Source organism: Odontesthes bonariensis, chromosome 3 (genome assembly GCF_027942865.1).
Source record: "Odontesthes bonariensis isolate fOdoBon6 chromosome 3, fOdoBon6.hap1, whole genome shotgun sequence".
Taxonomy (NCBI): Eukaryota; Metazoa; Chordata; class Actinopteri; order Atheriniformes; family Atherinopsidae; genus Odontesthes; species Odontesthes bonariensis.
Window position 1 is genome coordinate 8,088,079 of NC_134508.1, and position 13,695 is coordinate 8,101,773.

General features: G+C 41.5%; 1 protein-coding gene across 3 annotated transcripts in view; it reads right to left on the reverse strand.

The window, feature by feature from the left end:
• The window catches only part of LOC142376708 (glutamate receptor-interacting protein 2-like), a 402,317-nt gene that overhangs the window by 183,067 nt on the left and 205,555 nt on the right, over nucleotides 1-13,695 (reverse strand). For 2 of the 3 annotated variants that reach the window (XM_075460180.1, XM_075460177.1), the window contains exon 1: nucleotides 4,158-4,227. The exons of the other annotated variant lie outside the window; for it this stretch is intronic. In XM_075460180.1, the coding sequence (XP_075316295.1) occupies nucleotides 4,158-4,212 (55 nt within the window). In that variant the 5' untranslated portion in view covers nucleotides 4,213-4,227. Of the gene's footprint in view, nucleotides 1-4,157; nucleotides 4,228-13,695 lie in introns of those variants that run through there. 3 annotated transcript variants of the gene reach the window in all.

Consider the following 13,695-nt stretch of genomic DNA (forward strand, 5'->3'; position numbering starts at 1 on the left):
TGGCGTTGATGAAGGTAGTCCGGCTAGTTGAAGTTTGCGACCAAGTTAGCGCCAAGCAATTGTGAGGTCTGACTTTTTCTGGATGAACGATTTTGTGATGCAAATGTATTACTCTTTTGAACGCATATTGTTTTGAGAAGCAAAACGCTTTATATTTTAAACCCCAGCCAACTAGCCGGACTACCTTCATCAACGCCAAAACGAGGCTGGAACTCTGCTCACAGGACGCAGCAGGGGGTAAGAAAATGTTCATAAATGATATTGCTAATATGGGATGTCATACAGCTTCATGTCAAAAGAGGCGAACTATCCCTTTAAGGAAACGTCCCTCTTGCCTGCATTCAACACTTCAAGGCCCTGTAACGTAAAACTTCCAGGTCCTGTTGATTGTAATAATGTTTGTGACATGCTGTATGAATAACTTCTATCTGATATTAACATTTAGTGGACGAGGACTGCAAAACTGAAGCAAAGTTAGATATATACAGTTATATATTCTACTATATTTGTATTATTTAACTAGATGAGAATCGATAAGAGAACCGGAATTGCTAAATTCTTAACAACTCCCATCCCTGAGTGTCGAGTCTCTCACCGCTTCTCATCCACTATAGAAGGCCTCTGTTTTCAACCAGGTGGAACGTGGTGGCTGCTGTTGCAGCAGGTTTTCCTCAGTGAAAACAACCTACAAGGCCTCCTTATCCACCAGACAAACGCTATCACGCCAGTCTTCTCAGGCAGCTCAACAGACCAGACATCTGGGGAAATGTTGAGGAAAGACAAAGGGTGCTTGTTCTGTGATTCCTGGTCACAATTTACTGGCCTCTCAAAACCTTAACCTCAACAAAGTCCCACAGTTTTACCCAAAATCACTGCTGTGTAACACCCTCACCATGACTGACCAACCATATTGGGTTCATTTAGAGGGTTGCGATCTTATTTGCTTATTCTACTAGCACAGGTTTGCATGCTTTAATGTTCTAACGACACATTATTTTCTCATACTACACATTGCTGCTCTCTTTTAAGCTACTGACTGCAACGCACATTTCCAGCTCTTCTCCCTTTAAGCCCCAGTCTGCTCAGTTTGGTCAGCTAATTAGTCAAAACGTAGTGGAATGCAAGGCTGCAGCTCCCACTTTCTTTAAAGCTTACCTAACTACCCACTAGGTGGTAATTATGTAAACTCGCCTTAGGATGAGGCAGACAAATGACGAAAGAAAAGCCTAAGGAATAAAAGAATAACACCCTTTGGTTTGGACTGTGCAACTCTGCAGGGCTTTTAGAAACACTAAAAAGCAAACTTTAAAGTTCAAGTTCAAGGTCGCAGGAGAGATGGATATCTATCCTCTCCTTCCTCCTTTCGACCTCCGCACATACTTCTGTGTTACTTGTTTGCAACCCAGAGCTATAGAAAGACATTTTCCTGTCGCTGTTTGCTTAGCATCGAAGAAGGATAACCGGCAATGTTCCCCATTCGTTGCATTATTAGATGTAGGTATGTGATGAGTTGGAAATGAGAAAGTGTTGGAGATAGCGGCTGAGCAATTTAGGCAACCAGGGCTGCAAACAATGCATACAGAGCTGGAGGAATAAAGAGTCGGGTGAATAAAGTGTCAACCCAACACGCTGGATTATTTCAGAACAACTGTGAGCAGCAACACTTGCTTCAATTTGGTCTAATGGTGCGTAAGGGATTATGGTGTAGTCAGAGAATTTAGTTTATGATAAAAAATAAAGACATCGAGGTACCCAAAAGAAAAATAACTTACTAATAATGAGAACAAGATCAGATGGAACAGAACAGATAGATGGAACTAACCACCTGATGGAAACAAAGGCTGGAGACGTCAACGAACTGGCAAAAGGAAAACCGACAGAATGTAAACTGGGGGGAAAATTACAACCAGGTCTGACAAGGAAGCTGTAAAACCAACAGAAGAGAACAAAAGAACAGGATCTACCAAAATAAAACTGGAAATAACGAGAAACCCAGAACATCCAAAGCACATAAAACTCATGAACCATGAGACTTTAAGTGAATCTGTTGACTAAATTATCCCAAATGCTCCAGTCAGAAGCATTTATAAACCTGTTCTGATCCAAGAAGTGGTTCTTACTCACACACACAGTTACCATTATGAGCATAACTTTCCATCACAAGCATTCCTCGTTAAGTAAAATGTAAACTTCTAATAGCTCAATTACTTCCCTTTAAGAAAATATTAACTTCTAAAGTATTTAGATTAGATTAGATTCAACTTTATTGTCATTACACTGTACAGGTACAGAGCAACGAAATGCTCTTTAACATCTAACCAGAGGAGCAATAAGCAGTGAGTGTATGCAGCATGAAAAGGTTGTATATATATAGTATATATATTGTATATAGTATGTTTGTGTCAATAAGACGAACCTGAGAGAGGCTGATACAAACTTCTAACTGTTTATTAATCTCTACGAAAAGACCGTGTAGGGTAGCTTAAAGTTAGAACAGTAATCTCTTTGCATCACATCATATACAAAAAGGTTTACAGGTTCAGAGAGATCTGACTTACGGAAGCCCGGAGCGGACGTGGTACGTATAAACATTTTTTTTGATGAGATGACTATCTTTTCTTGAATGCTCATGATCAGTTTCTCCGTGTTCTTAAAGCCTTTCCAAGAACGAACTCAAGCTGAAAATGTCAGATTTTGGAGAACCCGACATAGATCAACGCGTCAGATTTTACTTCTGTCGAGGTCTAACAGGCTGAAACTGCAATTTGTTTGTCTTGTAGAGATAACTTTCATATCAGCCGGCGTCATTTAAGGACACGGCCGGCTCGACTGCAGCTCAGCAGGTGTTTACACCTCAGTGATCCCGTTGATCAACTTCATCAGTGACCAGCTGAGGGGACCAGGCCGTCTCCATGGTTACCGAATGATGCACGAGAGGTGCCGTTATCGTTTAACGAGTTATTGGTGTGTGTTAAACCTGATTCCATTCTTCAAATGCTCGTCACCCCAGCAGGATTTGCTTTGTGCATTTTCACAGCAGAATTGTTACCCAAACGCTCCACTTTCCATGTTTGATTCATAGGCTACTTTATTCAGTTTTCAATGAAAGGGGGTAAAAATGGGTACACCTTTGTCAGAAATACATATAAACACATGGAAACAGGGGCGGACTGGGGAGAAAAACTGGCCTCGAAAACCATCGGTGAATTAACTCGTTATCTCGAGAAAACCATAAAAAAAAAGTTTATATGTACCACGTCCACTCTGGGCTTCCGTACTGACTCCCCTCATGAGAAACAGATTGATAGTTCACGACTTAGAAAAAAGGTATTATTGTCTTTTTTTTAAGTGGGGTTGTGTGCATTTAAACTGGGAACGACTGAGCATCATATGAATAAAGTGAATGTTTTCTTTATCTAATTTTACCACCATAGACATGAGATGAAGTAAGATGATAAATCCGACTTTCTATGTGCATCTAAGAATCTAAGGCCATCGCATAGAACCAGTGAAGAAGCCATAGAGTTGTTCTTCTTTAAAAGGGAAATTTCTTTTAGGCTCCCTCAGCCGGGTGTCATTTCCTGGTTTCATAAAAGTAAAATTTTGAATAAAGCTGTTCTACATCAGTTCAAGCAAACGATAACCCACAACACATGCTCAAAAGAAGATTTTCCAAAGAATTTCTATGTGGCTCAAATTCTTTCCAAACAGCCAAAAAAAGCAACCTGTTGAGATACTGATAACGCAGCTCAATGCAAAGTAGTTTCTGTCCCTGAACACCTGCAGCGACACTTTACTTTCCCTCAACACAAAGCTCGTTCAGTTTGTGCGGCTTCCTGCGTTCACACCAGAGGGTCAAAAAAGTCAAGAAGAAGAAGAAGAAGAAGAAGGAAAGCAGGACAGATGAGAAAATCACATCAGCAGGAGGAAAACATTGAGCCATCCACACACAGAAATACACTTCAGACTCACAGAGGTGCAAAAACACACAAACATTTCCACCGGCATGGACTCAAACTAACTACTCGTGTGTTTAAGATCACGCACATCCAACACATGAGCGAATCACCATGTAAAGCACTCACGCACACACAGAGCCGGCATCATAGTTAACAGTGGTCTCCTGTCTGACACATGCACAAACACACACACTGTACCCTTGTTTCGGCGTCTGATGACCCCTAACCGGCACTTCAGCGAAACAGAGAACATCCTTTCCCTCTTTTTTTGTCTCTTTATCTTCTGCCTGTCCCTCCTCCTCCTCCTCCTCCTCCTCCTCTTCCTCCTCAGTCAGACATAGTGTGAGCCGAACGAAGGATGGAAAAGACAGGCAGAGAGTGAAAGAGAGCGGTATTGGAGCTCCGGCCGGTCACATGGCAAAGAGAGAAAAGAGAAACGGAGAGAGAGCTTCTCTCTAACAGGGATAAGTGAATACATACACCCCCCCTTCTGTCTTCATCTTTCACCTCTTATTGTTGTTCTTCACTCTCTCTGTGTGGGAAGTACCGTTAAACTGAGCTGCCTCCTTCCCATCGCTCTCTCAGTCACTTTGACGTTACTTCTTCTCCTCTTTCCCTTCCCATCTTCACGCAGTCGGATCTTTTTTTAATTCACATTTTCAGTCTTCGTAAATGTCCTTCTAAAGCGAAAAAAGTAGGAAGTCCTGACACTACAAGAAATTCGTGCAAAAAAGTGACATTCGGTGGTCGTGTGGAAAAGTGCAAGCAAAATCTCACTTTTCCGGGCAACCAGAGTATCAGCAAGCTGAGTTTTTTTTATTGTGCTTTAAATGTTACATGTTGTGAAACAGTGTAGTTTAAGCTACCGAGTATTTTTGCCACCTAGACCAAGCAGCAACCTACCTAACACATCAGATGGGCTGTCAAACAGAGCCACCTGGCAAATTCCTCAGTGGGAACTGATTTAAAAAGGGAATCAGTTGGAATCAAGCATCCGTCTTCCATCAATCAGATTAATGAAACATGAGAAGTGAAGCCTGAAGCCGCACAACTTGGCCGTTTTCACACCCGAAACTAACCTGTAGGTGTTAGAATGAAAAGCTGGTTGGTCTGAATTTTTGTCCTTTGGTCACCAATGGAATCTTGGCAAAATAAATGAATTTATGATCTCACAAATCTTGGGAAAATTCAGCAACCCTGCGTAAAATTTGAAAAAAAAAAAAAAAAAACGGCATCCCTCCAGGACTGAAAATTGAAACTCAAACTCAAAAGCATCTTGAGGCCGGCTCCGACAACAACATGTAACGATGTATGGTTGAATTATGACACGTCACATCCATTTAACTTCGAGATGCAGCGAAACCACTTTTTTTTCAAACCGATACGATACCGATACTTGGATCTGAGTACTTGCCGATACCGAGTACCGATGCCGATACTTCTACCACAAAAATTTTTTTTGAACATTCTGTTTATTGGATTTTTCTGTACTCAAGACAAGTATTTGAATAACTCATTGTGAACATATTTTCAACCCAAGCCCCCCTCCAACTCCCTCCCCCCATTTCCCATTACTGGTATATATGTCTACAGAAATATACTTAAATACAAATTATAATACAATAGGATCATTACATAAAATAGGCATACAAAAACAAAAAAAGTAGATAAATAAATAATATAATAAAACACATGAAGAGAAGTACATAGTGAAAATACATAGATAAATATATAAGAGAAAAGCCAAATAAAATTTTAATAGTTTCTCTAGTCAGCAGCTATATCTAGTTTTGGTGTGGCCCTTCAATCAACTATGTCTGCTGTGTTCAGATACTCAATTAGATTACCCCATATTCCCTCAAATTTATCTGGTCTTTGTTTTAGATTGTACATTATTTTCTTGTTAGGGATACAAGAGGTCAGTTCACTAAGCCAAAAGGAGGGTGGGGGTGGTTATTCACTCTTCCATTTAAGAGCTATGCATTTGTTGGCTATTCTCAAAGCTATCCTTGGAAATCTGATTTTGTTGTCTCTTACAGGCAGCATTGTTGTGTCCCCTAATAGTATCGGTTAACTTTAACGAGTACGAGTATATTAGAATCGGTATATTAGTATCGGCCCGATACCCGATACCCGATACCAGTATCAGTATCGGTCATCCTTAATTTAACTACCAATTCTAATATCAAAGACTGAATAAAATCTGTTCAAATCTGGCCGATGGCCTGGTTCTACCATTTGATTCTGACTAATTAAGGCTTAGCCAGTCAAAACAAGACTTCTCTGTCAACTCAAAAGTAAACGTAAGAGTGGAGATATACCAGCACACACTTCAGTTTCCATTGTTTATACCCACTTAATCCAATTCAGGGTTGCGGGGGGGGGGGGGGGGGAGAGAGTATACGCCCACCATCATGACTTACAAGGTAAACCCTAAACAAGTCTGATTACCATCACTGATGCAGTTTAAAGTGCACCATGAAATCAGCAGGCTGGTAATCATTTGGGTTTCATATACAGGAGGGAACACAACTCTCTAGAGCTTTTGTGTGCAGTCGCACGAGACTAGTTTCACCCGACGAGTCTGTCGGTATTGAGCAACGAGATTCAGGTGTCTGGAACAACCTGTAACGTCTGTGTGGAGAGGGAAACCACAAAGGAAGCAGCGACACTGACAGCAGCAATATCACGCCTGAAGGCAGATATGTGGCAGCATTTGGGAAATAGAAAGTATTCAAACTGAGAGGAGTTTGACTAAAGTAACACTTTTAATAATCTACCTATTCAGGAAATAAGCAGGAAAAAAGAATCAGATGATTGATCAGCAGACGCTTTTGGTCTCAAATTAGTCTCAATACCAACATAAGTGTGAGAGAAAACAAAGATGAAGGTTGTGTCACAGTGTGAAGCCAAGTGACTCACATGGTCTGTGAGATTGGAAGACTTGGAAACTTTACATTTTAAGTTTTGAGTGACTCTAAGTCTGGACATTCAGCACAGATGTTCATAGCCAGCAGAAGCAGGAGTTTTAGTCTTTTCTACAACAAGAATTCAATTATGTAATATTATTATGTACAGTACTCCTCCTGTATATCTCCTCTGAGCTGTGGTGTACCCCAAGGGTCGATATTAGAGCCTGTTCTTTTTTACCCTGTACATGATTTTTAATAAGCACAAAGTCCTTATTCACTGCTTTGCAGACGATGTTCAAATCTATCTGCCTGTAACCACCAATGACAGGCAGTCCGCAGTAAAAATGCTGCAGGATTGTCTTGGGGAAGTACAGGCATGGTTGAAATTGAACTTTCTGAACCTAAATAAAGATAAAACTGAGATTCTGGTGTTCAGAAAAAGGAATCCCCTGCATGGAAATGACAGTGTGATTAGTCTTCTGTCCTCCTCCTGCCGTCCTTTTGTTAGGAATCTGGGTGTGATGGTTGACCCTCTGTTTAAATTTGATAAGTACATCAGCGCTGTCATCAAGGCCAGCTTTTTCCAGCTGAGGACTCTTGCAAAGATTCAATCTATCTTCCTCGGGCTGACTTTGAAAGAACAATCCATGCATTAATGACATCGCGTTTGGATTACTGTAATTCTTCATATATAGGGTTGGACTAGGGTTCCCTGCAGCGTCTACGGAGCGTCCAAAACACTGCAGCCCGCCTGCTGACCAGAAACAAAGAGGCGTGAATCCATCACCCCAGTCTTGTGCACCCTTCATTGAGTCCCTGTCGGCTTTCGGGTGAAATTTACGGTTTTATTGATTGTTTTTAAGTGTTTAAACTCTAAGTGAGCTGTTGCAGCCCTACACTCCACCCAGAGCCCTGAGGTCAGCCGACCAGCTCTTGTTGGCTGTTCCCAAAGCTAAAGGCCAGAGGTGATGGATCCCATAGTTAAGCTGCTATAGGCCCAGACTGCTGGGGGGCTCATCTGTCACACCTTTCCTCACTTTACTCTCTTTTTCCCCTATTTAATTTCTCAAATGATCATATACATGTGACATTAATGTGGTCATTAACTCGTGTTTCCCTGTTCCAACAGATATCCTTTGAATGGTGTTACAGTGTTTGTTGTCCCCTCTCTTTCTGTCTTCTCAAACCCCAGCTGGTGGAGGCGGATGGCCACCCTTCCTGGTTCTGGTTCTGCCAGAGGTTTCTTCCTGTTCAAAGGGAGTCGTTTCTCTCCACAGTCGCCTCAGGCACGCTCAGGACGGGAGATTGGACTGAAGACAAGTTTCGGTGCAATCTGTTGGTTTCCTTAGCTAGGAAAGTGTTTTTGAATGGGCTCTATATGAATGAATTGGATTATTTTATAAATAATTATGATTACAATGAATTAAATTCCAATTGGCTTGAATTGGACTTTATTATTTAAGTGCCTTGAGATGACATTTGCTGTATTTGGTGCTATATAAATAAAACTGAATTGAATTGATTTGAATGGAGCCTTCTCTGTGGCAGCACTCAGACTGTGGAACAGCATCCCATTGTCTGTCAGCTCCTCTCAGTCTTTAGTCTTCAGTTCAAATCCAGACTGAAAACATACCTCTTTTCCCTGGCCTTCCACTAGCTGAAATGGAGTTTACCTTGGCTTGCTACTTTTATTGTTACTTTTACTGTTATTTTATTGCTAATTTTATTGCAAATTGTATATGTGACGCAGTTATTCTTATTGCTATTTTATTGACTTTCTTAATATGTGATGCAGTTGCTGTTGTATTACATTTAATTAACTTTTTGTTCCTCGACCTCTCTCTGTTTCCACATTTTTGTCCCAACCCAAACACTAATCTTCTCAGTCAGCTTTTTCTTCCCAGTTTAACCTCTCAAATCATCGTCTGTGAGGCTCAAAGTCTTATGATCCACCACTTTCTCTCTCTCACCATCTTCACTGTATTCCAGAAAGGTCTTTCTATCTCTCTTACTGTCATGGTAACAGAGTTGAGGGGGTGGAGTTTTTTTTTTTTTAAATAAAAATGACAGAGAGATCAAAGCTGCAAATGCCTGGGCTCAGCAGAGGAAGAGAAGAATGGGAGGATGAAGAAGTGGAGAAGCAGGATGGGAAGGTGGATGGGATGTTGAAAGAGTGGCAAGGAGGCGAGAGGTGGAGGGGGAAATTAGGACATCAGTGATGAGGCAGGAAGCAGGAAAGATGAAGATAAATGCGGACAACGGTTGACAGGATACGTGAGGGAAGAACAAGGTTGGGGATAAAAGAAGAATGAAGAGGTGGAATGAGGAGAGGGCAAAAGTAAAGCAAAGAAAAAAAGCTGTTTGGTTTGGGTGTCATTGCAGAGGAGACAGATTACAGTCCACAGAGGAAAGAAGGATGAAAAGGAGGCTCAGAGAGGTGGGAAAGAAGATGACAGGAAACAGCTAATGAGTGAGCTGGAGGATAAGTGAGGAGTGATGAGGAAATATGAAGAGAAGTGGAATGTAAGAAAGAGACATGCCAAACTCATTTAATCCACTGATTCATTATGTTCTGGAAAATAATGCCCAGAAACCAACTGACGAATGGATCGTCTCTGGTTTGACAGTCTTTGGGGGGGAGCCTCGACATTGAAAAGTGAAGACTGAAGGAGTCAGCTCAATTTTAAACTGAGTAGACCTCCACCCACGTAGCAACGGTCTACTTCAGGAACAGTCTTTTTTTAAGCCTGGTTGATATATCTTTGGGTGTGAGCTACGCAACAAGAAAAAAAATCCTTACGTCATTGGGAATTTGAGTTTTTAGTTGTCACTTTTTACATTAGCCAAGCAAAAACAAAAGCAGATGAGAATTGTTCCTACTTTAGAAATTGTGGATCCTAATCACCTAAGTATGTCACTGCCTCACAGCCGTTCTGCTTCCTTTGAGCTCTTTGGTACCAGTACTGGCGGGCTGCATATCTTTGCATGTAAATCTTGCTGCCTTGTCAGTGATGGTATTTTACAAACCTCTGGCAAGAGGCCTGGCGTAGCGGACTGTGCTGAATGAAGACATTACATTACATTACATTACATTACGGTAATTTTGCAGACGCTTTTATCCAAAGCGACTTACAATAAGTGTGTTCCACATCGGTAGGCAAAAGAACTTCGGGTCACAAGTAATAATAAGTGCATTTCCTTCCAAAAGCAAACAGCTAAGAGCATAACTAGTGCTAGAGTAAGTGCGGTAAGTTAGGTACCGAGACAAATGGGAAGGCAATTTAGAAAACAAAGACAATTTAGGAAACAAATAAGTGCGTAAGGAGCTGGGACGAAACAGGTGATGTCCTAAAAGGTCGGATCAGGGTAGTGTTTCCTGAAGAGATGGGTTTTCCGCCTGCGACAACACTGAACACCTGACGCTGACTCACGTATATGTGGTGCTTCCACTGCCTCACCTGGGTGGCAAGCTGACACCCCGTCCTGCGGGCAAAACTGACGCAAAACGACGACGAAATTTTGCGACGGTGTCCTCATATGCAGCGTGACGATTTTGTCACAAGTGATTCTATCGGTTCACTTGAAACAAAGAGTTCTCTGGCGATTGCCGCCCATGCGGCCTCCCTTCGGTTCAGATCTTTGTGGTACGGGTGTTTGGGGTCATAAACCATCGGGTGCTGTTCCACGGTAAAGATCAGCTTCTCCTCGTCCATTATTCCCTGAGTGATGCTGACCTGTTGCTAACTAGCTTGTCAACAGGAAGCAGCGTGTTCATTTCAACCAATAAGAAGTGTTTAGGGGCGGGCCGCCGCCGCGAAATGTCGCATAAGGGGTCGGCATCACCGCTGGACGGAGCGACATCGCTGGACGGAGCGACATCGCTTGCGGTTCGCATTCTAATCACTTTTTATCGCTCGCTCACTTTCAGTCAGGACGGGGTGTAACAGTTGAGCCAGCAGATTTTGCTGTTGCAAAGTGAGACAGCTGCTTTGTTTACGGTCGATAAATGTCCTTTTATTTGTTTTTTAACAACATACCATTTATAATGCATTATCCAAAGTACTTCCAAACACTGTTTCTCGCATTATTTGGTGCCGTGACTGTCCTCTTAGGAGGGCTTTGCTCACTAGCTTTCTCCATTTTCGTAGCAAAGTTAGTAAACGACAATAGCTTATTTACCGTAGAGCTGATTGAGGTAAGCATATGGTCAAACTGACACTAGATCACCTTCTGCTTGATCTTATGGAAGTTTACATTTGATTCGTGTTGATAGTGATAGGGACAAGTCACCAGGTCTAACCAGGTCATCTGTTGCAAAATGTTTAGAGAATCACCACAAGAAATTATTCACACACGACACATTCAGCTACCACCAGATTCATTGAAAGCATTGCATGTCTGAAAGGGCTATATCTTTTGTATAACCCATACGTTTATATTTTTATTGCAATCTAAATGAGAAGGAATGGAAAGTATGAGAGCTACATGCTTCAACTGTGAGTTAAATGAAACGTTGTGTAGCTACAAAGAAACAAACAAACAGGCCCTGATTAAGATGGGCAAATTCAAATGAGGGGGTCAGATACTAAGCTTAAACAATCGGGAAGAGGGAATAATGACATTTTTAAGTTTATTACTCACTGCTTCCACATTTATTTGCCATCAAAATTACCCAAAAAAACACTTTACACTGTCACTTGACTTTTGGCTTACTGCAATTTAGTTAATCACAAGTTAAAGGTCTGTTACAGAAACAGGGAAGAGGAACACCAGTGCAAACCTTTAGCAGGTCATTCCAGGACCATGTGCCACAAATCTGACCTCTACAAGCTACATGCATGATAACAGATTATACTTTCCCCACAGAATTTAATGAGAGCTATGATTGTGTCTAAAAAACAAACAATCCCCACAATGACCAGACAAACAGACCGGTAGGAGTTCCCAGCAGCAGCAGCCCAAGGGAGATCCAAGTGTTTGGCAATTCCAAACAGCAGAATCTCAGCCATGGCCCACAGCGTTCTGACTTGACAGCCTACACCCACAGATGATGTGTGATAATAAACACTTAAAATATTATTTTCAGGCTGCATTTGGTGCCAAAAACTATATAAGTTATGATCGATTTTAATATCTCTTTGGTTTGCTGTAATGCAGCAGGGACGGAGGGCACAGCTGTGACAACAAAAATGTTTCTTTGGGATGCTGCGTGTTAACTTTGTCAACAATCATGGTACAATATTGTATTGATTCAATGGACAATGATTCAATGTTTGCCAATATCACAAATTCTGCCATAAGATTCAATTTCATTCTATTCAGTCGGCAGATTCATCGATTATGTGACAATATGCTGATTTAAAACAATCCTTTTCATTCAAACTAAATCACGAAAAGCAACTGAAATATAATTTGACGTCGGCAGGTTTTCAAAATTGCGAGTCTAAAGTCGGAAAATTCGAACTGATACAACTTTCAGGTCCCTCCCCCAACCTCTAACAAGCTCCAAACCGCCCCCCAAACCCCTCCCCCTCTGTGGACCAGGTTGTGCACATGAGTTCACAGCTTGTGTGCGCAAGCTGGGGCAGACTCACGCTCAGCAGCGTGTGCACAAGCTGTGATTGACAGGTAGGATTCCTCCACCCTAACTTGATTGGTTAAAAACAGCCGGGAGCGCTCGGTTTTTGCGAGCATGATTACAGGCTTCAGAGGGAGCTACAGATTTCGTTATTTTTCCTAAACAGCCTATTTAATATTCTACTTCCAGAATCCCATGACAGTTCAAGTTAATATGACTAAAAAAAAGTTGCCGACGGCACCTTTAATCGATAGAGATCAATGTATTGTAACACCCCCCGGTGTGTATGTGTTTGCATATATTTTGAATCTTTTATATTAAACTAGCTCCGAGTCTGACGCTACCTTGAATGGAGGCCAGGATGTGTGCCATCTTTTTAAAAAGGTAGGAAACTGATGGTTTAACAGTTACCCCTGCTGATGCTTTGAGGTCTAAACCGGGGCTTTTAGAGCCAGAATCAATGACAAGCACTGTGTTTTTCTTATGAAACAAAGGCAAGGCATCTTTATTTATATAGCGCATTTCATACCACAGGCAACTCAATGTGCTTTACATAAAGACAAGGCATTTAAAAGAACAGCATAAAGCAGCATAAAAACAAGCAATTTAAAGAGAATAAAAATTAAAACACAGTTAAAAGCAATCAAAGAAGAGGGGAAAAAGAAAAATATAAAACAATTAAGAGGATTTATGGCATTATGCTTTAAAATGATTTAAAGGAACTCAACCATAAGCACACCGAAAGAGAAATGTTTTTAACCTGGATTTAAAAGTGCTTACAGTTGGGGCTGATTTCAGTTCTGCTGGTAGTTTGTTCCAGTTGTGAGCAGCATAACAGCTAAAAGCTGCTTCACCGTGTCCAGTTTGAACTCTGGGCTCCACTATCTGACCTGAGTCAGCAGATCTCAGAGCTCTGCTGGGTTTATACTCTACCAGCATGTCATTCATGTATTCTGGACATAAACCATTCTGTGATTTGTAGACGAGTAGCAGAACTTTAAAATCTATTCTGTATCTGACCGGGAGCCGATGTAAAGACTTGAGAACTGGGGTGATGTGATCTGATCTCTTTATTCTGGTTAAAACTCGGGCTGCAGCGTTCTGAATGAGCTGCAGCTGTTTGAGACTCTTTTGGGGGAGTCCAGTCAGAAGACCGTTACAGTAGTCCAGTCTGCTGGAGATGAAAGCATGAATCAGCTTCTCCTGATCTGTTTGGGACATGAAACCCTTCATTCTGGATATGTTC